Genomic DNA, 27,285 nt, shown 5'->3' with positions numbered 1-27,285 from the left:
TAAATACTACAGAAGACAAAGAATTTTTACTTGACAGTTTGAAGTGAGTTTTCTTTGTTTCAGAAGACTTCATACCCATTAAAATTCACCAGAATATACAAAATTTGACTTGCTCTTTTAAAAATGTTCTGGGGGAGCACCCCCAGACCCCCCATAATCAAGACTACACCACACCACCCTTTTATGTATCTTTATGTTCAGGTTGTGCATTCTTTTTATGCTTTGTCTGTCTCTCCTTAGAGGCTGTTTAGAACAGATTAGTATACTGCATAATGTGTTTATTGTATTTATTGAGAAAAAAGAGTGTGTGCCCCCACTACGCCATATTTTAGGGAATTGCTGGCATTGATTTTTGCCAGGAAAAAATTTCAGTCAGATGAAAATTTATTGTTTTAACCCCTGACCTAATTGGAAACAGGTGAGTGTCATGATTGGATATAAACAGAGCATCTCCAAAAGTCTCAGCCGTTCACAGGGAAAGATGAGGTGAGGATCACCACTTTGTAAACATCTGCATGAAAAAATAGTCCAACGGTTTAAGAACAATCTTTCTCAACGTTCAGTTGCAAGGAATTTGGGGATTCCATCATCTACAGTCCATAATATACTCAGAAGATTCAGAGAATCTGGAGAACTTTCTACATGTAAGCGGCAAAGCCTAAAACAAACACTGAATGCCCGTGACCTTCGATCCCTCAGGCGGCACTGCATTAAATACTGACATCATTGTGTAAACGATCTTACTGCATGGGCTCAGGAACACTTCAGAAAACCATTGTCAGTTAACGCAGTTCGTCACTACATCTACAAGTGCAAGTTAAAACTCTACTATGCAAAGTGAAAGTCAAACATCAACAACATCCAGAAACACCACCGCCTTCTCTGGGCCCGAGATCATTTGAAATGGACAGACGCAAAGTGGAAAAGTGTGCTGTGGTCTGATGAGTCCACATTTCAAATTGTTTTTGGAAATCATGGACGTTGTGTCTTCTGGACAAAAGAGGAAAAAGACCATCCAGATTGTTACCAGAGCAAAGTTCAAAAGCCAGCATCTGTGATGGTATGGGGGTGTGTTAGTGCCCATGGCATGGACAACTTACACATCTGTGATGGCACCATCAATGCTGAAAGGTACATCCAGGTTTTGGAGCAACACATGCTGCCATCCAAGCAACGTCTTTTTCAGGGACGTCCCTGATTATTTCAGCAAGACAATGCCAAGCCACATTCTGCACGTGTTCCAACAGCATGGCTTTGTAGTAAAAGAGTGCAGGTACTAGACTGGCCTGCCTGCAGTCCAGACCTGTCGCCCATTGAAAATGTGTGGCGCATTATGAAGCGCAAAATAACGTAGACCCCGGACTGTTGAACAACTGAAGTCGTACATCAAGTAAGAATGGGAAAGAATTCCACCTACAAAGCTTCAACAATTAGTGTCCTCAGTTCCCAAACACTTATTGAGTGTTGTTAGAAGGAAAGGTGATGTAACACAGTGGGAAACATACCACTGTCCCAGCTTTTTGGAAACATGTTGCAGGCATCCATTTCAAAATGAACAAATATTTGCACAAAAACAACAAAAAAATTAAAATATTAAATATCTTGTCTTTGTGGTGTATTCAATTGAATATAGGTTGAAGAGGATTTGAAAATCATTGTATTCTGTTTATATTTACATTTTACACAACGTCCCAACTTCATTGGAACTGGGGTTGTAGTATGACAACAGTACTTCATAAATACTGTGTAATAACTGTCTAGTTATTGCGTCATTAAAATACTACAGAATGTAGTAGTATTACAGCAGTACTTCTTCGGCTCGGTGATGTTGTTCTTGTCTTTGTGGACGTGGTTTGGGCGTGGCGCTGACACAGGTGACCTCCTTGTGACCTGGGTTCTGATCCTGGGTGGGCTGGTCCTCCCGGCTGCAGTTGTTGGTTGCGCACATTGTGGGTGTGGCTTCAGGAGGCGGCATTATGAAGCAGGACCTCACTGTGACGATCATGACCCAAACTTTGTACTTTCTTCTTCCTCACAGGACACAAAAGTGAACCTTCCGCTGGTTCGGCTCAACCCGCCCAGCTTGGGCCCAGGCTTCGTCAGTGAGTATGGAACAGGACCCAGTGGTTCCTGTTGGTCCTTTTCTGTGCATATTAGAGTGAACAGTAAAGACCAGATTGTTTTGGATGTTCACGACTGATATCTGACTGACTGGTCTGTTGGTGACTTTAAAATGTCTTTGTGTGCGTCAGACGACTCTGAGCGGCGGCAGCGCTACGAGGAGTGGCTCAGGGAGACGCAGCAGCTCCTGCAGATGCAACAGCACCTCCTGGAGGACCAGATCACAGCTCACCGTAAAACCAAGAAGGCTCTGATGGCCAAACAGAGGACCGCCAGGAAGGCCGGCCGAGTCTTTGCCGAGGCTGACGCAGTCCAACTCCGCCACGTTACTGAACAGCAGGGGGCAGTGCAGAAACAGCTGGAGCAGGTAAACACAAAAACACTAAGTCGACATACCGACTCAGCCTGTCACGATATTATGGTCAGCGCTGGTTTAAAATTATTTCATGCCATCAATGTAATGATAGTGTAGTTTGAAAAATGCAGGTCCATCCTTTCAGAGAGCTGGGAGCGTCTGGGTGGAACAGGAGATCACTGTCCTCAAAATCATTGCTGATGAATGATCTAATTATCGATCATCACTTAGGGCCCCGTCACACATGAACACACAAAGAGGTAAGAATCACGGCCAAACAGCACGGATGAGCGAACCCCAAAAACATCAAGCCGACGTTGACAGAGACACACGGTCGGACAGTCGTGTACGATACCATGGCAGTGGCTTCGTGCATGTTCCTATGCGTGCACAAACAGAGTACCATACATGTCAACCTATACGGATTGTCCGTAACTTATACAGATTTTTCCAATTTTCAGAGTCATACGGACATACAAATAAAGTCTTACGGATATTCAGGGTTTTCTGTTGTAAATTTATTTAACTGTTTTTCTTAACTCCGCGGACTTTCGGCCAGCCGTCCACCATCTTTGTACTCCTCATAGAAGCTGTGTGATGGCGTGCACAATGTGAGCATCCAATCGGAATTGGTTCACCGTCACATGGTTTTGCAATATCCAGTCGTTGGGCAGAGCAGTCTCAGATGGTAGGGCCAAAGATTGTTAGGAGCAGTGATCTGTTACTCTGTGAGTTCTGGTTTCTGTAAAAATAGAACAGCTGTGTGACACTGTATTCACGGGAAATATATTGAGTTTGTACAAAATACCAAGCGATTTTACTGTGGAGCAAGAGAATTTAACTGTGGAGGACGTCCACCATAAAAGAGCCCATGGTGATCCCTGGTGTTAGTTATTAATATATGGACAAAACCCCAGTTATGTGATACCGCCATGCGGTTGTGTGTACTGTAATAAAACTGATTTTGGTGCGATTTGGAGGTTATAATGATTTTGTGTTGATTTTATGGATTTTATCACTTGGTTATACAGGTGGACCCTCAAAGGGGTTGACATGTATGGATTACAAGCAGCTGGAGCATGTGGCACCACATGGCCCCGCTGCTGTGGAGAAAAAACAGCTGGAGGGTAGTGTTCCTAAGCTGCGCCTTGCAGATATGATTGGGTTATGTGAAACCTGGCTTAAACCTACAGCTGTCCTCCCCTTAAATGAGGCCTGCCCACCAGCATATACATTTAGTCACGTTCCTCGTGATGCGAAGCAAGGTGGGGGTGTTGCTCTTATTTATAAATCTAGGTTTAGCTTATTAGCTGTTGGGGGGTCACAAATATAACTCGTTTGAGCATCTGATTCTCCGCTCTGCTCAGGATATTACGCATTGCCAAGATCAGAAGAATAAAAATCAGCTGTATTACTTTGTCACTGTATATAGGCCTCCTGGCCCATATTCTGAATTCTTAGATTAATTTGGTGCATTCATCTCTAACTTGTCAACTAGTGCAGATAACATTCTGATCATTGGTGACTTTAACATTCATATAAATAAGCCTTCTGATCCCCTCTGCAAATCATTTATGGAAATTGTTGATGTATTAGGATTTCAGCAATGCATTCAGCACTCAACGCACATTAGTGGAAATACCCTGGATTTGGTTCTCACGTGGTTGCTGTCACGAATATTGACATTATGCCTCTTACATCAGTGGTCTCTGATCAATCACTTGTTAAGTTTACAGTTTCGCTGCCGTGTTTAGTGGAACAACAACCTTATTTATCATTACTGCGATGCTTCAACTCCTCAACTAAGACTGAACTCGAAGCTAGACTGCCTGATGTCTTAGCTTCACATTTGACAAATACCCAGTCAGTAGACAGACTTGTGGATAGTTTAAACTCAGTGATCAAAACTGCGCTCGACACGATTGTGCCACCTGTGTTAAAACCACGCCCCCCCCCCCCCCCCCAAAACACAGTCACCTTGCTTCAATGATTACCTGCGTGACCTCAAGCATAAGGCTAGAGGTCTAGAACGGAAATGGTGTAGTTCAAAATTAGAAGTATTCCACCTTGCGTGGCGTAATGCTATCTTAGACTATAAGCATGCATTACTGGCTACAAAGTGGACTCATTACTCTGATTTGATCAACAAAAACAAGCATAACTCAAAGTTCTTGTTCGACATGGTGGTAACACTTATTCATGGACAACCACCTGTAGTTCGCTCTCCTTTTACAGCACAAGATTTCCTGGATTACTTTGAGAAGAAAATTGAAGACATTAGGTTAAACATATCCCAGCATGCCTTAATCCAGCCACTACACCCTGCTATTGAGGTGGGCGCCATTACTGAGGTAACAAGTAAGTCCCTTCGGCTGCTCCCTTTCTTGCACTCGGGGTCGCCACAGCAAATTCAAGGTGGATCTGCATGTTGAATTGGCACAAGTTTTACGCCGGATTCCCTCCCTGATGCAACTCCACATTACATGGAGAAATGTGGCAGGGGTGGGATTTTAACCCGGAGCCTTCTGAACTGAGCATTAACCACTTGGCCACCACCCCTGCTAACCTAGATTTACAGAATTTGATAGTATCTCACGAGGCGTGCTGACGAAACTCGTAACATCAACAAAAAGCAGAACCTGTTTATTTGATCCTATACCAACAAAACTGTTTAAGGACCTGTGGCCCACTCTTGGGCCGACTGTGCTGGAAATTATTAATCTTTCTTTAACTTCTGGATCTGTTCCTAAATGTTTCAAATCTGCAGTGATTAAACCATTACTTAAGAAGCCTAATCTTGACCCTAGTGTATTGAAAAACTATCGGCCGATATCAAATCTATCATTTTGCTCAAATTCTGGAAAAAGTGGTGTCACGGCAGCTCATGGACCACCTCACTGAGAATGATCTTTTTAAGCCGCTGCAGTCTGCTTTTAGGAAATATCATTCCACAGAGACGGCTCTCACTAAAGTTATGAATGATCTTCAGCGAGCAATGGACTCAGACACCACTATGGTTTTGGTGTTGTTAGATCTCAGTGCTGCGTTTGATACCGTGGATCATCATATTTGCTCAATAGGTTGGAGAATTTTTTGGGGATTACTGGAAGTGCCCTTGCCTGGTTGACGCCATATCTGTCCAGTCGTTCTCACTGTGTTTTGTACAGTAACACTACCTCTAACCTTAGTGACATGAAATTTGGGGTTCCACAGGGGTCTGTTTTAGGGCCCCTGCTTTTCTTCCTTTATATAGCACCCCTTGGGCACATATTGCGGTGTCTTGGGATTACCTTTCATTGCTGTGCTGATGATGCTCAGTTATACATGCCGATAACTGCTGGTAATCTCGTTCACATAAAATCCTTAGAAGATTGCCTCTAGAAACTTCCTACTTTTAAACTCTGATAAGACTGAAATGATGGTTCTTGGTCCAGTGAGACATTGGCATCAATTTGACCAGTTAACGCTCAACATAGGCTCGTGTGTCATACATCACACTGAAAAAGTGAGGAACCTTGGGGTAATTTTTGATCCTTCATTGTCCTTTGGCCTCCACATTAGAGATGTTACTAGGACTGCTTTCTTCCACCTGTGAAATATAATGAAGATTCGTCCCATCCTGTCTATGGCTGATGCTGAGACCCTGATCCATGCGTTTATCTCTTCTAGATTGGACTACTGCAATGTTCTGTTTTCTGGTTTACCGCAGTCCAGCATTAGGGCTCTCCAATTGGTTCAAAATGCTGTAGCCAGACTTTTGACACAAAGCAGAACGTTCGACCACATTACACCCATTTTGGCGTCTCTTCACTGGCTTCCTGTCCCAGTGAGATCAGATTTTAAGGTTCTGCTACTAGTATGAAATTATGAAATTAATTGTTTAATTAATCAATTTATTTAATTAATTTAATTAATTAATTATTAAATTTAATTATGAAATTAAACTATGAAATTGTTCACAGACTGGCACCTCCCTACCGAGCTGACCTAATTAAACCTTACGTACCCGCCCGGGCTTTGTGTTCTCATGGTTCAGGACTACTTTGTGTCACTAGGGTGAATAAGAAGTCTGTGGGTCACAGAGTTTTCTCTTATCGTGCCCCTGTTCTGTGGAATGATCTCCCTGTGTCAATAAAACAGTCAGATTCTTTAGATGCTATTTAGAATAGATTTGTATACTGTTTTGTGTATTTTGAGACTTTCAAGTCCAGACTTAAGACGCACTTATTTAATGCTGACAAATTATACTGTATTTTTTGTCTTTCTGATGCCTGATTCTGTTTTTTCTCTCTATTTAAGTTGCAGCTCCATCCAGAGATGGGTGTGGTATTTGTGCTGGAGACCCTCCTGTCCTGTGCAGACAGCAACATTTCCTGTATATTTGTTTTGTAGTTTGTGTCTGTATCATGGCCCCTTTGATTCTGGTCTGCTTGAGGTTTCTTCCTCAAATCATCAGAGGGAGTTTTTTCTTACCACTGTTGGCTGTGTTCTTGCTCTGGGGGTTAGTAAGGTTAGACATTACTGTGTGAAGCACCGTGAGGCAAGTTTGTTGTGATTTGGCGCTATATAAATGAAATCAGTTTTTGAAATCAGCATGGCACCAATAAAATAGTTTTGTCCCACCTGAAAAGATAAACTCAAAATGTATAGAAATAGAGCTCACATTGGGAAAACCTTTAGTTGCTGCCTGTAGTGTCTGTTCAGATTGGTTCCTGTTTTTAGTTCCTGATTAAAAAGCTTTCTTGATTTTCTCCAGATTCGGAAGCAGCAGAAGGACCACACAGAGCTGATTGAGGACTACAGAAGCAAACAGGAGCAGTCTGCAGCTGGCACCATGCTGCTCCGCCGTCAGCCCGTGGCACATCCGGTGGGCTCCACCCTGTTACATGCCCCAAACATTCCAACCGCCTGGGCTCCTGGGGCCAGACCTCTAGGCGTGATTGGGCTGAGGATGCCCCCTCAGGTGGCCCCCACTCTTCCCAGCACCACCCGGACCCTCCCAGTCATAGTTCTTCCTCTTCCGTGTGCCTCAGTGGAACATGGCCCTCCCCTCTGCAGACAGACCAGCGGTCCCAACGAAGCAGCTCGGAACACAGCTGGGATATCGGGAAGTGGTGTCCCCGCCCCTCAGGTAAATTTAGCATGGAACTCAGCACTGCCTCTAGTGGCTGTCTGCTGCCGTTAATGCTTATGGTCCACTATGGCAACAGTTGGTCCTTTTCCAGCAAAGAGTTGTGGTTGTAAATGCTGAGACATCTCTCTTAACGTTCAAGTTCAGGTTATTCTTTGTCCCAAAAGGGCAAATTGTGTACAGCAGGAACGTACACCCGCGTGACAGAACGTACGCCAATTAATACGACACAAACAACAGCTTCTGTCAGGGTTAAATGAATAAATGCTTTGAGTTTTGTTGGCATGACAATGATGGCAGTTAAAAACGTACTAAAAAAAGAATTAAAAATGAAGTAAATGATAACTGAATAGAGAGGTGACAAAGATGGACGAGGGCCGTCTTCTCTTATCTGAAGTACGTGAATGTAAAGAGGCATAAATCAGTCAACTTTTGTTTGCGTGGCCCTTTACACAGACCAAAAGGCAATCAAAGTGCTTTCCAGTGAAACTAGAAACAGACAACACAAGAACCATATACAATAAAAATAAAATCAAGAATAATAAATAAATGTGTCCATAAAACCAGAATAAAATGTCACAGCACTACTCAGTGTTGAAAGCCATTTTAAAAGGTGGAGGCTGTGGATTCCTACATGTACCTCGGGCTGTGGCTGGACAGCAAACTGGACTGGACCACCCACACCAACCACCTGTACAGGAAGAGACAGAGCAGGTTGGACTTCCTGAGGAGGCTGTGGACATTTAACATCTGCAGGAAACTCCTGTGGATGTTCTATCAGTCCGTAGTAGCCAGTGTCCTCTTTTACACTGTGATGTGCTGGGGGGGGGGGCAGCACATCCAAAAGGACACATCCAGGCTGGACAAACTGATCAGACGGGCTGACACTGTGGTTGGCATGAAGCTGGACTTTCTGGTGATGGTAGCAGAGAGGGGAACACTGGACAAACTGCTGGACATTCTGGACGATGCCAGTCAGCCTCTGCACACCGTCACCAGCAACCAGAGGAACCTCTTCAGCCACAGACTGGTCCTTCCCAAGTGCAGGACCAACAGACTGAGAACCTCCTTTGTCCCTCAGGCCATCAGACTCTACAACCCCTCACTCAGAGGGAGGAGGAGACACAGGAAGACAGAGGACGGGAAGGAAAGGAACAGTAGGAGACAGTAAAATAGTATTGATCAGTATGTCTGGTATTTATATTTGTGTATTTATATTTGCAAACTGTTTTTCTTTTTTACTTTCACTTTTGATACTCTGTGTGCTTCTTACCCTGTGTGCTGCTGTACAATGCTGCTGGAAGCTCAATTTCTCTAACAGAGTCTTCCATGGGCAGCGGCAAGTGAGCGCTAGGGGGTGCTGGAGCTCCCCCTGGATTTGTCACAGCACCCCAAGAAAATAATTTCTCATTTATTGTTTTAATTTAATTCCATCCCATGTTTTTAAGGCCTTCTACACTTAAACTGAACTTCTGCTATACAATCTTTTTCTTTATCATTTTCAAAAAGTGTTCCATTCAGTTGATATCTCTGTTGTCACAGATTGAGTGAAACTGCATGAAAGTGCTGTAGTACACATGCTAGGCCTGTATGTGGCGCTGTAACGCTTCCACAAAAAATGGAGAAGACGCCGTGGGGCTAATGTAGCAACAAAAGCTAACACTTTAGAAGCCGGCTCATGGATTAAATAAAGTTTTTTAATCTGACCTGTTGCCAGAATTCATCATCACAGATGAAAACTGTTGTGCACATGACACCCTTGTTTTGGAAGCTGACGTCTGGAAATGTGTTAATTAATTTGAGTTTTTAAAGAAGCCCCTCAGTGTTTGTCTGCTCTGAGTGAGTTTCTCAGACTGAGCTGGAGGACACCAGCAAAAAACATGCGAAATTAGACTGTTAGACGACAATGTTCACAACATGTTCCAGTGGCGGGGCGATGACATCATCCTTTCAATTTTCCACAGTAAAACACTTCTGGCATTTCCAGATTTATGTGATTAGGTAAATATTCCACTCATAAAAGAAAATAAACATTCATCAACAGAACTGATTGTTTTACACAAAATGAGTGTAACGTGACGTTCAACAATGTCGTGATAATCATCATCATAATAATAATAAGGCACCTTTCATTCATAACGAATCTGTGCTGCCGGAAAAAACAAGGATAAATAAGAGAATAAAAGCAGAAAATATTAAGATTAAAAACAGTCACCAGTATGTAAACCAGAATAAAATAATAAAACAGAATGGAAACACTAAGGTGCAACAGATTCAAATGATTGAGTCCTGTGAGAGGCCTGTCTAAACAGTTACGTCTTGAGGCTTTTTTAAAAGCTTCCACAGTCTGTGGAGCCCTCAGATGATCAGGGAGCGAGTTCCACATATGAGGAGTAGCCGAACAGAAGGCCCTGTCTCCCACGGTGTGACGTTTGGTGCGCTGCTTTGAATGTATCGGAGCCTTTGAAAGTTTTTTCCAGAGATCCCAAAGAGCAGAGAGTTATAGTAGTCAAGCCCAGAGGAGACAAAGGTCTGGAGGAGTTTTTCAGCATCAGTGATGATGTCGTCCTGCAGTGAGAGTAGTTTGAAGTTGCTGAAATGATTCAGTTTTTGCTGCCCAAATATCCATGAGTGGAATTGAAATGAAGTGAAGTCTGTGTGGCCTAAAGAACCACCTGAGGAACAGCAGGAGGCCCAGACAAACCAGTGACCCGGGGTCACTCTCGCAATCACCCCTCAGAGAACACGGCCTCTGGACAGGAACCAGATCATTGATGCTTTTGCTCTGAACCACAACAACAGGTTCATTGTGCTGTCATGAAGACATCAATGGGAGGTGAAAGATTTTCTCTCTGCCTGCTGTTAGCATTTTTCTCCTGAGTCTGTAGGCTACATGTGTTCTATTTGTATTCAACAGGAGCCGAGGTTTGTGTGTGTGTGAGATTTGTTCATTCTGTATGTCATCAGTGACTGTCACAGATGAGAATGTGGCTGTGTGTACACATGCCCGTGAATGTGGCAGAGGTTTAGCAGAGAGCCGTCCTGACACATGAGCCCATAAGCACCCTCATCAAAATGCCAAGCTCCCCCACAGCACCTGCAGAAACAATCTGTGGAGCCGCCACCGGAGTCTTCCCAAGGGACCAATAAATTTCTGTCTAATCTAAAAAGACAAGTCTTTAGGTTTAAAAAGACCCAGGGGGGAGCTTGTTCCTGAGAACGCCCGGTCACCCCAATGTTTCAGGTTTGATCTGGGGACCTCCAACAGACAGAGACTGGATGACGTCAGAACCCTGCTTTGGTCACATAGCGCCAACAACTCAGTCAAATATGGCAGTGCAAGGCCATGAAGAACTTTAAAAACAAATATTAAGAATTTAACATAAATTCAACCGTGCAGAGAGTAATGCGTCGTGGTGATGTGCTCACGTCTGGGGGCTAAGACAAGATTTGAGTTTTGTTAAGATGCAATTGGGAAAAAATGAGATCTGACTGCTGTGTTAATTTGTCTGTCAAATTTAAAACAGTCAATTGTTACCTCAAGATTCTTAACAGTAGTTTTAAAATCAGAAGGCACTGTGCAAAAACCAGATTTTTCCTGATCCCCAAACACAGTGCATTTTTCCTTCATAAGTGCAAGAAGTTTGATGATAACCACTGTTTGATATCAGCGATGTGGTCTGTAACAGGTTGTTGTGCTTCGCTCTTTGTTGGTCCCACAGAAATAAATTTGAACATCATCCACATAGCAATGGATTATGGTTTGCAATCACTGACCCAAGTGGTAGCATGTAGAGCAAACACCGTGTAGGGCCAGGAATTGAACCTTGTGGTACCCCACAACAGAGACAAGTACTAGGGAAGGACATGTCACCGACCACAACAGACAGTCAAGTAAGAAGAGAACCACTAAAGTGCAGTGCTGCGGATGCCAACATATGGGTTCAGGCAGGATCAGAGGACTGAGTGATCTGCTGTGAGCTATAGTCAGTGGTTGGCACAGCTAATCAAAAAGTTGGCTTCAATAACCGCTAATCCAGTAACTGAAAAGTTAACTTTTATAATGCTAAACCAATAAAATGCAAAAGAAAAAAATTAGCGGAAGTTACAGCTAACCGCAAACTTTTAATATTGTCAGTTACTGATAAGCCACTTTCGAGTTTAAGCACTGCCGAGGCTTCTGAGTAAAATTAAAGTGACCACAAAGCCAAAAACGAGCTCAGGCCTCCTTCAGCAGAAGAGAGCGGAGCGGGCCGGCTGCTGTTGTCCCAAAGAAAGAAAAAAAAATAATTTGCTTTCAACATGCAAAAAGACACTGTGGAGGAAACATAAGCGCAACACTTTTTTCGCTCATGGTTTTACTCATAAACAACTCATTCCGGACAGTTTATCAATATTAACGGTAACTCTGTCATTTTTACAGAGAGAAAATATCACACATATGACATATATTTTAAAGGAATGTGTGAAATTCTGAAGGTTTGAGCTTTAACAGATACACTTGTCAAAAGGCATTATGGGAAAAATGAGTCTCCTTCAGTAGTTGGTTGGTTTATTTATTTGTAAAAACCAACACTCACATTACTGTAACGTGTGTGTTGGTTTTTACAAATAAATGTGTATTTGTAAATATGTCATTTTTTCATTTGTTAAAAAGAAAATTCTGTTTGTGAAGTGTAATTCACGGCCTACATGGGCTGCTATTCACACTCCAATCCAGTAGATGACAGTGTTCAATGCATTTTGACGGGGTGTTGGGGAGTGATTGAAAGACACTTGAATTTCCCATAATGCCTTTTCGGCACATTTATTCATTACACATTTACAGTCTTTTAAAGAGCATTTTTTTCCTCCCTTTGACAGTAATGTTTCCAAAGCAGCAGATCACAGATGATGTCGGGGCAGACTGTTACAGCGGCTCCTCGGTGTTTCTGCCACCTGAGTACAAAGAGTCTTTGCTTAAGTCAAATTTAAGCCAGTTATCTGTCAAGGTGCCCAGATGTTTGTCGCCTGTCACCCTACGCCCTGGCCCTTAATAACACTACACTGGGGACGGGGGAAGGAGTCTAAAATCAGTGGACTTGTTTGAGTGGTTAAGATGAGGGAAAGCATTTTCAGACAAGGAAACACCATCATCCATCACCACCATCGTCCTGGTGGACTCCGTAGGCTGGCTAATGCAGTCGTCTGGTAGTATGCCTGTTATCATAATGGCTGTGGCAGGTGTCCAATGCAGGGGACAGAATACACCCCTGAGGGGAGACAGTGGGTGATGTTAGCAGCACACTGGACAGCTCACTGTTCATCCTCTGGCATCTCTGAACCAGAAAATCAAGACTCCAGCTTGAAATTACTGAATCATTTCTCAGTTAGCAGGTAAGGTTGGAGAATATTGTGTTTCTCTTGGAGACACAGTCGGTGACAGTGGCATCTTGGCCCTCCAGGCAAACTGAAATGGGCCTAAACGGGGTTCCACCTTAGCTGGGAGTTCCTCTTTGATGGGTTTCTCAAGGAATTTTATGACCAGGGAGGTCAAGACAACAGTCTTGATATCATCGGTGGTTTGGGGGTGTAGCTCACCCCAGCAGACCAGTTCCAGAGAGAAGGCGCCCTCTGCCGGTAGAGTGACAGATGAAATATGTAATAAGAGACTGGACCTTGTTGCTCTGCAGACACGTTTGTGTTATCTGGGTTTACGGCAGCGTTTAAAACAGTTGATGACTCTATGCCAGGGGTGGATAACTTGTTCCAGAAAGGGCCAAGAGGGTGCAGGTTTTCTTTGCAGCCACTGAGTCCACCAGGTGATTTGACTGATTATCACTTTGAGCAGATGGAATCAGTTAATCAAGAAATCACCTGGTGGAGTCAGTGGCTGCAAAGAAAACCTGCACCCTCTTGGCCCTTTCTGGAACAGGTTGTCCACCCTGCTCTACGCTGATTGAAGGATGGCATAAATGAGACATCAGAAGACTCTTCCTGAGTCTAGAGAGTTTGTTACTGAAGTCGTCTGTGGAATCTGACATGAAACCTGCTCCTCCCCCTTCCTGCTTTATCGTGAGCTGTGTTTTCTATTTTCCTTTGTACTTATGTTTAGCTGCCTTGATGTCCTTTTGACGCTCATGCAGGCACCCATGAACGACCTTCCTTAAAAGCCCTTTCCTTTACTTTCTGTCCATACATGAAGCTCCCGCAAGACCTTTGGACCGTCCCCCTGGATCAGTTTGCAGACACTGAAAATGGTTTCTGGGTTTAAGTGGAACTCTGGCTGTGCTCGGCCTTTCTCATTCTGCTGATGATGTCACTGAGCTTGTCGCACCCTGGATTTCAGGTGAAGTTTGACGACAACAATCCGTTCAGTGAGGGTTTCCAGGAGAGGGAGCGGAGGGAGCGGCATGAGGGAGCAGCAGGAGAAGCAGCGGGTGCAGCTCCTTGAAGAGGTAAAAGTCATTCCACCACCTTCAGCGGACGTTTGGTCTTTCTGGTACTAACTGCACTCACACTGACAGGTGGACAGCCATCGAGCTCTGCAGCATAGACGAGATCAGCAGGACCTTCCGCAGCAGCAGCTCTGCCTGTTCCTGGTTCTGCTGGTGGGAACAGTCTCTTCTTCACCTGCGAGACACCTCAGGACAATGTTCACTCCAGCACAGCAACCACCCAAACCCAACCCACAGAGCCAGGAAAGAAGCACACGATTCCAGCTGGCAGGCCTCCAGCAGGGATTCAGGGGGAGGAAAACCTGCACCCTGGACCTCACCCTGAATCTATACCAGAGCCAGGTAAGACCATACCTGTTGCAGAGACACCCGGTGCCCAGCAGCAGCCGGTCACATACATCCAGCTGGAACCAGGATTTGCTGGAGTATCTTCTCCCCATCATGGAAATCAAGGTAATCCATGTGGACAGGAGTCTTTGTCTTCTACATCTGCTGCTCTTCCTTCCTCTGCCCACTTCTCCTTCTCTGGAGACCCCACATCCCTCGTCCACCTCTACTCTGACATCCTGCCTCATGACAAACCACAGAGAGGATCAGGAAGGATGATGAACACACAGGTTCCCGCGGGGCCAACGTCATCCACCCTGATGACATCACAGCTGTTTTCTGCTGCACCCTGCTCCACACCTGCACAGAGCAGCGTGGACCAGCGTGATGGACTCCAGATCCAGGCTGTCTGTCCGGGTTCACCATCAGAGCTGCAGAGGAAGCTGTCAGTCATGTCTGTAGCTCAGGATGGAGTCTTGTCCCTCAGCCGGGGTCAGCTGGAGGTCAAAGTAAGTCCAGGGTTTGATTTTATTAGGTCAGAGCATCTTATCACCATGGTGTCACTGTGATATGCTGTCTTTTCTGCAGGAGGAGAGGGATGAGGGCGAAGCTTCTGGAGGTGGTGTGGTGAAGAGGGATGAGGAACGTCCTGAGCGATCGTCTTCTTTATCTCCTCTGCATGAAGGAGGAGACACAGGAAAAGAACTGCTCAGACACCTTCTGAAGGACAAGACCTCCCGAGGAACTACACCATCTCCCTCCAGACAGGCCCCGCCCACCTGCCGTCAGCTGTCAACTGACAGCGTCCAGTCTGAAGACGAGGAGGATCCTGGTTCCCATGGAAATGTGGTGAGGGGCATCCTACAGCATGCAATAAGTTGGAAAGAAAAAAAACCTGCTGACAATTCTTCTGCTGTCCAGGTGACGGTCCACGGTCCAGGTGACAGGAAGAAGCCCCAGCGCTGGAGGAGACTCACCTCTCCTGACAGAGACAGAGGAGCTGCCAAGACCCAAGAGGAGGAAGAAGGAGGAGGAGCAGTGAGGAAGGAGGAAGCTCCACTCTGGCTGACCCGCTGATGACTCAACTTTAAACAGGTGGACAGGCTCCGCCTCGTTTTCTGTCTCCAGTTCTACCTTTTCCCATTTCCTTGTTTGTGTTTGCTTCCTTCATCCTAACAAGACAGTGTTTTGGTTTTTTTTGGGGGGTTTTTTCCGACCAGCACACAACTCTCATTGTCATTAATGTTCATGTGGGTGTTAGCATGACATTATTTATTTATTTTGTCTTCTCCTTGTGCAGTTGACGTGGTGTGGTATTTGTCTTTTGTCGATGCATGTTGAGTGTAGCGTGTCGCCGTATCTCTCTTTTCTCCTTGTGCATGTTGAGGTAGGCTTGTGGTCATCCTCGTTTCTCCTTGTGCATGTTGAGCTAGGTGTGGTCATCTCGTTTTCTCCTTGTGCATGTTGAGGTAGGTGTGGTCATCTCTCTTTTTCTCCTTGTGCATGTGAGGTAAGTGTGTCATCTCCTTTTTCTCCTGTGCATGTTGAGGTAAGTGTGGTCATCTCTCTTTTTCTCCTTGTGCATATTGATGGTAGGTGTGGTCATCTCTCTTTTTCTCCTTGTGCATGTTGAGGTAGGTGTGGTCATCTCTCTTTTTCTCCTTGTGCATGTTGGGTAGGTGTGGTCATCTCTCTGTTTCTCCTTGTGCATGTTGAGGTAAGTGTGGTCATTTGTCTTTGTCATGCATGTTGAGGTAAGTGGTCATTTGTCTTTTTGTCATGCATGTTGAGGTAGGTGGTGGTCATCTCTCGTTTTCTCCTGTGCATGTTGAGGTAGGTGTGGTCATCTCTCGTTTTCTCCTTGTGCATGTTGAGGTAGGTGTGGTCAATCTCTCATTTTCCTGTTGTGCATGTTGAGGTAGTTGTGGTCATCTCTCGTTTTCTCCTTGTGCATGTTGAGGTAGGTGTGGTCCATTTGTCTTTTTGTCATGCATGTTGAGGTAGGTGTGTCATCTGTCGTTTTTCTCCTTGTGCATGTTGAGGTAGGTGTGTTCATCTCTCTTTTTCTCCTTGTGAATGTTGAGGTAGGTGTGGTCATTTGTCTTTTTGTCATGCATGTTGAGGTAGGTGTGGTCATCTCTCGTTTTCTCCTTGTGCATGTTGAGGTAGGTGTGGTCATCTCGTTTTCTCCTTGTGCATGTTGAGGTAGGTGTGGTCATCTCGTTTTCTCCTTGTGCATGTTGAGGTAGGTGTGGTCATCTCTCGTTTTCTCCTTGTGCATGTTGAGGTAGGTGTGGTCATCTCTCTTTTTCTCCTTGTGCATGTTGAGGTAGGTGTGGTCATCTCTCTTTTTGTCATGCATGTTGAGGTAAGTGTGGTCATCTCTCATTTTCTCCTTGTGCATGTTGAGGTAGGTGTGGTCATCTCTCGTTTTCTCCTTGTGCATGTTGAGGTAGGTGTGGTCATCTCTCGTTTTCCTTTGCATGTTGAGGTAGGTGTGGTCATCTCTCGTTTTCTCCTTGTGCATGTTGAGGTAGGTGTGGTCATCTCTCGTTTTCTCCTTGTGCATGTTGAGGTAGGTGTGGTCATCTCTCGTTTTCTCCTTGTGCATGTTGAGGTAGGTGTGGTCATCTCTCTTTTTCTCTTTGTGCATGTTGAGGTAGGTGTGGTCATTTGTCTTTTTGTCAAGCATGTTGAGGTAGGTGTGGTCATTTGTTTTTTCATTTATCTTTGATGTCTTTTTAATAGAATGCAGTGGGCCCCAAACCTGGGGTCTAAAGTTGCACCCTAGGCTCTATAGTTATCCTAACCAGAGCTGGCATTGTATCCGAGGGCTCTCTCCAAGATGGTGATCGTTCCCTTAAAACTGCACCTCATGCGCTTGGGTGACCGGGGATTGCCTCAAGGTATTTATTCAGGTTCTCCTTCATCAGGCCTGTTGCTCCACCACAACTGGGATGATATCGATGTCTTTCAATGAGCATGTTGTTCTTAGGTCATTTTTCAGGTCTTGGTATTTCGTGATGTTTCTCCTTTCCGCTCGATTCAGGCCGTAATCATTGGGGACTGTCACATCGATGGCTGTTTGGCTGTTTTCTCTTGCTTGTTCCGATGACAATATCAGGTTTGATTGCACCTCCTTCAATTGTCTTTCCTGCTGGGATCTCTTTGTCATAGAAGACAGTTACTTTTCCATTGGGCTGAGACTGTGCTGGTTCGTGCTTCCAGACATGTTCTTGATTCCATCTCCAGTTCCTTGCATGTACCTTCAAGTGGAGATATTGACAGATCTTGTTGTGTCTGGATGTATAATGTCCATCTGCCATAAGGATCTGGCATGTGATGTTAGATGGTTTAAACTCTCAACAGCTGTATGACAGAATTGTCATTTTGTCATTTGTCAGATCCCTGCCATTTTTTTTGAAGCCCATTTGTTAAGTCCCTGACTTGTGCTCCAATCAGAATTCATTTCTCCATCAAAACCAAGTTCTCCAGTTTTTAGCCACTGCTTTGATCCAACTTTGTCGATGTATCCTTTTCGAGTTCTTCTTGAAATCGTCCGGCTCTTTTGTGCTGTTTCCATCTTTCCACTTGATGTCTTCCTTCTCTTTGCTGTATTGTTCTCTGGTCTGTCTTGTGAGTTTTGTTGCAGGCATCAGACTGTTGCTTTCTCTCTGTTGTAGAAGTTCTCCGCCAAAGTTTTTTTTTGCCAATTTAGTGATTGAGGTCTGTTCAGATAAGGTCTTCTCGTGGTGTTGTGCGACCTTTTTCATGATTTCTTCTTCAGAGCTCTTTAAGTACTGTCCAATATTTATTATCGATGCTCTGTAATCTGGTTGATTTTAGTGAGACCCAGACCGCCTTCTCTGCGAGGGAGATATATTCTGCCCATGCACTCATTTCTGTATCTGACTTTGTGGAGGAGGAGCATCTTCCTGGTTCTTGTGTCCAACTTATTAAGCTCACGCTGTGGCCAGTCTACTAAGCCAAACCCATAGGTCACCACTGGTATTGCAAACTGGGTTTATGGCTGTGATCTGTTTTTTGGTGTCAACTCTGTTTGCAGATTTTTTTAAGTGGTTTAGGTATTATGTTGTTTTCGTTCTCATTTTTGTGCTCAATTGTAGTATTTTGTTCAATTCCCAAGTATTTGTATGTGGAGAATACAGCCAGATCTTCAAAGTAGCTCCCTTCATCCAATTGTATGTTTCGGTTTTGTCTTTTTATGTCTTTTTCTCCTCATGCATGTTGAGGTAGTGTGGTCATCTCTCTTTTTGTCGTGCATGTTGAGGTAGGTGTGTTCATCTCTCTTTTGTCGTGCATGTTGAGGTAGGTGTGGTCATCTCTCTTTTTCTCCTTGTGCATGTTGAGGTAGGTGTGGTCATCTGTCTTTTTGTCCTTGTGCATGTTAAGATAGGTGTGGTCATCTCTCTCTTTGTCGTGCATGTTGAGGTAGGTGTGGTCATTTGTCCTTTTTCTCCTTGTGCTGTTGATGTAGGGTGAGCCTCTCTTTCTCCTTGTGCATGTTGAGGTAGGTGTGGTCATCTCTGTTTCTCTTTGTGCATTGTTGAGGTAGGTGTGGGTCATCTGTCTTTTTGTCGTGATGTTGAGGTAGGTGTGGTCATCTGTCTTTTTGTCCTCGTGCATGTTGAGGTAGGTGTGGTCATCTGTCCCTTTTCTCCTCGTGCATGTTGAGGTAGGGGTGGTCATCTCTTTCTCCTTGTGCATGTTGAGGTAGCTGTGGTCATCTGTCTTTTTCCTCCTTGTGCATGTTGAGGTAGGTGTGGTCATCTGTCTTTTTGTCGTGCATGTTGAGGTAGGTGTGGTCATCTGTCTTTTTGTCCTCATGCATGTTGAGGTAGGTGTGTTCATCTGTCGTTTTGTCCTCATGCATGTTGAGGTAGGTGTGTTCATCTCTCTTTTTCTCCTAGTGCATGTTGAGGTAGGTGTGGCCATCTGTCTTTTTTCTCATACATGTTGAGGCAGGTGTGGTTATCTGACTTTTTGTCGTGCATGTTGAGGTAGGTGTGGCCAGCTCTCTTTTTCTCCTCGTGCATGTTGAGGTAGGTGTGGCCATCTGTCTTTTTTCTCGTACATGTTGAGGTAGGTGTGGTCATCTCTTTTTGTCCTCGTGCATGTTGAGGTACGTGTGGTTCTCTCTTTTTCTCCTTGTGCATGTTGAGGTAGGTGTGGTCATCTCTCTCTTTCTTCTCATGCATGTTGAGGTAGGTGTGGCCATCTGTCTTTTTTTTCGCACATGAAAATTCAGTAAGGTGTATCTTATATTATATTCCAATTCTAAGGTGGAACTATGCCAGTATACAAAGGTATATCTAAATATCTAAAAAAGGAAGCGTAAAATAGGAGAGTAGAAAAGAGTAGAGTAGAGCCACTTAGGTGCCTGGTCTTGAGAATCAGGGATGGTTCATATACATGTTGAGGTAGGTGTGGTCATCTCTTTTTTTCTCATACATGTTGAGGTAGGTGTGGTTATCTCTTTTTCTCTCCTCGTGCATGTTGAGGTAGGTGTGGTCATCTGTCTTTTTTCATACATGTTGAGGTAGGTGTGGTTATCTCTTTTTCTCCTCGTGCATGTTGAGGTAGGTGTGGTCATCTGTCTTTTTTCTCATACATGTTGAGGTAGGTGTGGTTATCTCTTTTTCTCCTCGTGCATGTTGAGGTAGGTGGTCATCTGTCTTTTTTCTCATACATGTTGAGGTTGGTGTGGTTATCTCTTTTTCTCCTCGTGCATGTTGGGGTAGGTGTGGTCATCTGTCTTTTTTCTCATACATGTTGAGGTAGGTGTGGTTATCTCTTTTTCTCCTCGTGCATGTTGAGGTAGGTGGTCATCTGTCTTTTTTTCTCATACATGTTGAGATAGGTGTGGTTATCTTTTTCTTCTCGGCATGTTGAGGTAGGTGTTGTCATCTCTTTTTCTCCTCCTACATATTGAGGTAGGTGTGGTCATCTCTCTTTTTCTGCTTGTGCATGTTGAGGTGGGTGTTGTCATCTCTTTTCTCCTCCTACATATTGAGGTAGGTGTGGTCATCTCTCTTTTTCTGCTTGTGCATGTTGAGGTAGGTGTGGTCATCTCTTTTTCTCCTTGTACATGTTGAGGTAGGTGTGGTCATCTCTTTTTCTGCTTGTGCATGTTGAGGTAGGTGTGGTCATCTCTTTTTCTCCTTGTACATGTTGAGGTAGGTGTGGTCATCTCTTTTTTCTCCTCGTACATGTTGAGGTAGGTGTGGTCATCTCTTTTTCTCCTTGTACATGTTGAGGTGGGTGTGGTCATCTCTCTTCTTGTACATGTTGAGGTGGGTGTGGTCATCTCTCTTTCTCCTCATACATGTTTAGGTGGGTGTGGTCATCTGTCTTTTTTTTCTTGTACATGTTGAGGTGAATGTCTTCTAAATTTCTCTTAACTGGATGGTGATTGGTTATTGATTATGGGTTCTTTGACTGTATTCCCTCAGCTGTCTGTGCTGCCCCTAATGGAGCCAGTGTTGGGGGTGGATCTGACTCTGTTCACCCCATACGGCAGCTCCTCCCTGTGCAACGACTCCCGACTGATGGGATCCTTTGGTAATGCCTGCCTAGGCGGAGTCACCGACTACTACTCCCAGCTCATATACAAGGTACCTCCACAGTACCACAAAGTCACCGACTACTACTCCCAGCTCATATTAAGGTACCTCCACAGTACCACAAAGTCTCAGACTACTACTCCCAGCTCATATACAAGGTACCTCCACAGTACCACAAAGTCACCGACTACTACTCCCAGCTCATATACAAGGTACCTCCACAGTACCACAGTCACCGACTACTACTCCCAGCTCATATACAAGGTATCTCCACAGTACCACAAAGTCACCGACTACTACTCCCAGCTCATATACAAGGTACCTCCACAGTACCACAAAGTCTCAGACTACTACTCCCAGCTCATATACAAGGTACCTCCACAGTACCACACGTCTCAGACTACTACTCCAGCTCATATACAAGGTACCCTCCACAGTACCACAAAGTCTCAGACTACTACTCCCAGATCATATACCAAAGTACCTCCACAGTACCACAAAGTCTCAGACTACTACCTCCCAGATCATATACAAAGTACCTCCCAGTACCACAAAGTCTCAGACTATACTCCCAGCTCAATACAAGGTATCCCTCACACCGTACCACAAAGTCTCAGACTACTACTTCCAGATCATATACAAAGTACCTCCACAGTACCACAAAGTCTCAGGAATACTATTACTCCCAGCTCATATACAAGGTACCTCCACAGTACCACAAAGTCTCAGACTACTACTCCCAGATCATATACAAAGTACCTCCACAGTACCACAAGTCTCAGACTACTACTCCCAGCTCATATACAAAGGTACCTCCACAGTACCACAAAGTCTCAGACTACTACTCCCAGATCATATACAAAGTACCTCCACTGTAGGGGGAGGTGACGGTCTAGTGGTTAAGGTGTTGGGCTTGAGACCAGAAGGATGCAGGATGCAGATGGAAAATACGCTATATAAATGCAGTCCATTTACCATTTACCTCCACAGTACCACAAAGTCTCAGACTACTGCTCCCAGATCATATACAAGCAGGCACTGACATTAAGCTTTTTAGTGTACTTGTCCATAGGACAAGTAACCCTGGCGGTTTACTTGTCCTATAGGAAAAGCTGGTTGTCTGGACAAGCGAGCGCCACAGGCGTGAGTTGCGTGAAGTGTGCCAAAAGCACGTGATACATACGCCAATGGTGTGAGTCACCTAGGGGTGTCTGGGGAAAAATACATTTTATTACATATTGCATGCACAGCCTCTGCCTTTTAATCCGTTAACCAAGACAAAGCTCATAATGTTTCTCTCCTGTGATTGTTCATAATTGGGGGAAAAAAATTGTTTGTATAATGTTGTAATATCAAAGTTGTTTTTTGTATTTTTCTGTCTGTGTTAAGAAAAAAATAACACTGAAAGTTTAAAAACACAATTTGATGGACAGAACATTTGCTCTCTTCTTTTAAAATGACACACTGTACCTGTGCAGTTTTCTGTCATGTTGACAGTTTAGCTTTTTTTTTTTTTTTTCTCAACATTTTTGAGTGGAATTGCATACTTATTAAAAAAAAAACATATAACCTCTAAATTGTCTTGTTTGAACAATCTGGACTGATTTGATTGTCAAATCAGAATCAAATTTATTGCTAAGTAAGTTCTCACATACAAGTAATTTAATCTGGTGTCATTGGTGCATAAAAACGAATGAAAAAAAATAATTCTGGAAGAAGTAAAGGAGTAAATTGAGAGTTACGAATGTAACTACGGATCTATGAATTCCGGATGACCGCCAGAGGGCGGTGCTTTAGCACCTGGATGACTTAATACCAACAAGGTCATGAAGGAGTCACACTCTCCTCGCATCAGCAGTGGGGAGTGGAGGCAGTGTGGAGTGGAGGCAGACACACCAGACAACAAACAGCTTCCATCTTTGTCATACAAAGCCCTGGTAGAAGCAGCACATAAATTAAGGATAGTCTGAACAGCAGCCTGGTCACAAGAACTTAACAAGGAGTCTGGCTCCTCAACGGCCACACATACAGTTGAAAGGCGTTCTGGGTGAAGGGTGCCAAATCCTCCCCTGTAGCTGTGAGAACAAATCATTCTCTCCGGAGGAGCCCAAGGTTCACCCTCGAGGAGTTTGGAAATCATGGAAACCAAATCCTCCCAGGCCAGAATGGAGCAACCAGCAGCACCCTGTGGCTGCTCTGATCTATCCTGTGCAGTGTCAATATCTGCAGCAGGAGAGGAGGGAAGGCGTAAAGGATGCAATCCGGCCACGGGTGAGCAATGCATCCTGGCCCCCAGCGTGCTGTCTGGTTCCAGAGGATTACCATCGTGGCCATGTGTCGATGTGGCTTGAAGCGAAAAGGTCCACTTCCGCTGCCCATATTTCTGCCAGATCATTTGACCACAATCGGGTTCAGTCTCCACTCTCCCGTGGTGGTTTCTGTCTGGAGAGTAAATCTGCTGCGCTGTTCTGTACGCCGGGCAGATGAACTGCTCTGACACTTTGAAGGCGAGGCAATGCCCATAGAGAAAGCTTCCGAGTTTCTGCCAATGAGTGATTGGATCTGGTGCCCCCCTGATGGTTTATGTGATAGACTGTTTGACGTGTTGTCCGACCGGACAAGAACATGTCTTCCTCTCAGGGCCGGGAGGAAATGCTTGAGAGCCAGTTGCACAGCGCAAAGCTCCAGCACGTTTCTGTTGGAGTTCTCCTGAGGACTCCAGACACCCCTCACCATCCTGTGATTCCACATGGCCCCCCAACCTTTGAGTGATGCATCTGTAACAACCACCTCTCGGCGAGAAGGAACGGAGCCTAGAGGGACACCTTTGCAGATGAAGTCCACGTTCCCCCAGGGTTTGAGGTGCAGAAGGCATTGGTTGGAGAGTCGTACGAGCCTGTGCTGATGCAACTTTGAGTTGAGGCCTAGGTTGTTGATCCAAATCTGTAGGGGACGTAAGAACAGAAGTCCCAAAGGTACCACTAGCGACATTGCAGTCAATTTGCCCATCAACCGGAGCAGCAAACCAAAAGGTAGCATCACAGGCCGTTGAATGTGTGAGACAAGACGAATTACATCGTCCACTCTCTGCGGGGATGTCGATGCAGTCATAGTCAGGGAGTTGATGGCAATGCCGATGAAGGTCGTTTGTTGACTGGGAACAAGAGAACTCTTTGCAAAGTTCACTGTGAGTCCTAAATGAGAGGCATGGTTCAGTAGAAGAGCTGTGTCGTTGTGCGCCTGCTCCTGAGTCGGAGTGCTGACAAGCCAATCGTCTAAGTAGGGTAGGATTCTTAATCCAAGAGCTTGCAGTGGGGTTAGTGCTGCAGCCATACATCTGGTAAATGTATGAGGGGCGAGAGAGAGGCCGAAAGGAAGCACCCTGAACTGGTATGCCTGACCTTCGAAAGCAAAGCGGAGAAACTGCCTGTGATGAGGTGCCACTGCACATGGAAATAGGCTGTCTTTTAAGTCGACACTTGTGAACCAGTCTCCTGGTGTGATAGTTTGAAGGACGTCTACTGTGCGGAGCATGTGAAACTGGCAGCACTTTGATATAACGATTCAGACGTCAGAGATCGAGGATAGGACGAAAGCCGCCATCCTTCTTTGGAGCAAGGAAGTAAATTGAATAGAACTCCCTGAGCTGGTCTAAACTGTGAACTGGCTCTATGGCCCCCTTCTCCAGGAGTTCCAAAATCTCCCGTTGTAGGGCGGCAGACTGCACCGAGTCGGAACAACAGTCATTCTTCACCCCATTGAACTTTGGAGGACGATATCTGAACTCAATTCTGTAACCTCGAACAGGTTGAAATGACCCATGGGTCTTGAACTTGAGCCTCCCAGTGGCTGAGTTGATTTCGTGAAAAACGGCTGGGGGCCAAACATTGGCAGTCAGACCCAACCACCTCTGCCTCGCATCGCTGAGGACCTCTGTGCGCGATTACTGGAAGCTCTGTGAAACCGTTCAGTTCTTGGGGGTCTGCCCGTAGGCTCCCGAAAGGCAGGCCGCTGGGAGAGCTGGCCCTCAACTGCAAAAGCACGTGCAGCTCTGGGAGACGGCGGAAGCCTGGATGTAGAGTGAAAAGCTGTAGCACGTCTGACTGGCTGAGGTCTGGAAGACCGGTGTAGGTCAACAAACTGTTGCCGAGATTTACTAGCCTCAACAGCATGCTCCAAAGTTTGTTGGGCCGCAGGTCCAAATACTTTGCCTGGAAGAACCGGCAGCGAACGGAGTGTGCCTCTGCAGGATTCGGACAGGGGGGACTGCGCAAGCCACACCTGACGTCTAGTGATAGTAAGGGTCTGCCAAGCTCTCTGGACATATAAGCAAAGGTTTGGAGTGAGGCATCACTAAGACTTTGCGTAGCATCATCAACCTCTGCCTCCCTCAAAGACTTTGAGAGGGCAAGGGCTAAATGGGACAGTGAGTTGCCTAGGCAACCGATGCGAGCAGCTATGTCATAGCTTTTGGTGAGGAGGTCATCAGTGACCCTACACTGAGGACGTGGGCAGCAGGCATCCGGCTGAGCAGCATCAGCTGGAGCCACAACCAGGTTCGCAATAATGCTGTCAACGGCGGGCATACGGTTCAGACCATACTGCGCCGAATCACACATAGAGCTAAGGGCTCTGCAGTCCTGTGATAGATTGGTCAGTGATTTGGGGTCCGCCCAGCATTGGTGGAGCTCCGCGATATATGGTTGTGAACGTTGAACTCAGGGCTTCTGAGTGACTTTGAAAAAGGCACTTAAAGCGGTGGTTTCCGCAGGGGGATTGTCGACCCCAAGCCTGGATAAAGCCACTGAACAGCTTGCTTGACAAAGGACAGTCCAGGTCCAGTTTGCGGCAGGGACTCTGCCTCAGAAGTGTGAGAGCCCATTAATGAATGGCTTGGAGAAAGACCCCTCTCATCCTCATCCTCCACACAATTTATATCACTTGTCATGTACAGGGAATCAGTCGCAGCAATAGACACAACATCTTCCTCCTGCTGAGTAACTACATTGGTCTGATCAGCCTCATTAGGGACAACAGGAACTGTCCACTGCATCCCTAGGCTATAGATTCAGAAGCAAGGACTTAATCTGAGCAAACTCAGAAGTCAACGTTTCAATCTTTTCAGCCAAATCAATGGTCATGAGTAACCTTCTTAGCAGAAGGGGCTTCCTGCATGTGGGCGGTTTACGGCGCTTTGGTTCCTTCCTGGGGCTGGAGGCCAAAGTCGCACTAGATATTCCACTTTCGAATGCCGCAAGTCTAGCAGATCTCTGCCAGTGGCATGCTGGCACAATTAAGGCAGGCATCACTAGTCAGGACTTCCCTCAGGTATCCGATCCCAAGACACAAGGGGCAAAACATATGTCCATCATCTGGGCTCAAGGGAGCCAAACAGGTACTACAGCCATGCAACAAAGGCCCTGTCAAACATTGTGGACTGCGTGCAGATGGCTAACGCAAGCCCTGATGGTTACAAATGGAAAGACAAAGCGTGAATCACACGCAGTGTAAATAGTAACACGAGGCACGGAGCGTGAAGCACTCACAGCCGTCAGACTGACACGAGGCACGGAGCGTGAAGCACTCACAGTGCAATACAAGGCCGGAGCGTGAAACACTCACAGCCACAGTAATAACACGATGCACACAGCCGAAAAACTCACAGCCCAAGTGCTAAGTCACTTAGAGCAACGACGACAACACTAGCTGCTAGCGGAGCTGTTAAACTTAGCAAATGGCGGCAGTGCAGAGAAGTACTTCAAGGAGTGGAAAACACTCACGGCAAGCCCAACACAGTACACTATACTGGTTCTGATACACACACTACCACGTAGTTAACGGGGTTAGTGACAACTAAACAAATAGCCAGCTTTCATCGAAACAACACAGCTAATGTGCACAGAGGAAAATACCCAGCAGGGCAGCGGCAAAGGCGCACACCCGGCGTTTAGGAAGGTGTACTCACGACAGGCATCAGTCAAAGAATACAAAAATGGTGAAGCCGTGTCTCGCAGCCTCTGGAGGACGTGTGCAGTGCACGTAGCTCCAACCGAAGGTAGGGTTGCGAGGCTACAAATGAGAGCGGCAATTGCAGCTAAATGCGTTCTCAATCTCTAAGAATGCGAGAATGTAGAAAAGAAGCGAGCGCTGGGTGCGTCTGGTATATAAAGACAACCAGTGACGTCACCCAGGTCACATTCAATGGCGTACTTTGTTGGTATATATTCTCGACCTCTGTGCTGCGCACATGTCGTTATCCAGGTGCTAAAGCACCGCCCTCTGGTGGTCAGGAGGAATGAAATAGAACTGCTCTTTTAAAGATGAATCCTG

At 45.4% G+C, this 27,285-nt stretch overlaps 1 protein-coding gene across 1 annotated transcript in view; it reads left to right on the top strand.

The window, feature by feature from the left end:
- The window catches only part of LOC117505783, a 283,549-nt gene that overhangs the window by 216,839 nt on the left and 39,425 nt on the right, over window positions 1–27,285 (top strand). Inside the window, 13 exon segments of the mRNA XM_034165323.1 lie at window positions 2,039–2,102; window positions 2,253–2,488; window positions 7,233–7,607; window positions 13,936–13,998; window positions 14,000–14,044; window positions 14,143–14,880; window positions 14,960–15,220; window positions 15,293–15,443; window positions 16,051–16,088; window positions 16,701–16,739; window positions 16,782–16,862; window positions 16,947–17,030; window positions 20,794–21,006. Of these exon segments, the coding sequence (XP_034021214.1) occupies window positions 2,039–2,102; window positions 2,253–2,488; window positions 7,233–7,607; window positions 13,936–13,998; window positions 14,000–14,044; window positions 14,143–14,880; window positions 14,960–15,220; window positions 15,293–15,443; window positions 16,051–16,088; window positions 16,701–16,739; window positions 16,782–16,862; window positions 16,947–17,030; window positions 20,794–21,006 (2,388 nt within the window).

The sequence above is a fragment of the Thalassophryne amazonica genome, unplaced genomic scaffold, assembly GCF_902500255.1.
Source record: "Thalassophryne amazonica unplaced genomic scaffold, fThaAma1.1, whole genome shotgun sequence".
Lineage (NCBI taxonomy): Eukaryota > Metazoa > Chordata > Actinopteri > Batrachoidiformes > Batrachoididae > Thalassophryne > Thalassophryne amazonica.
This window is presented reverse-complemented; position numbering and strand designations above follow the sequence as displayed.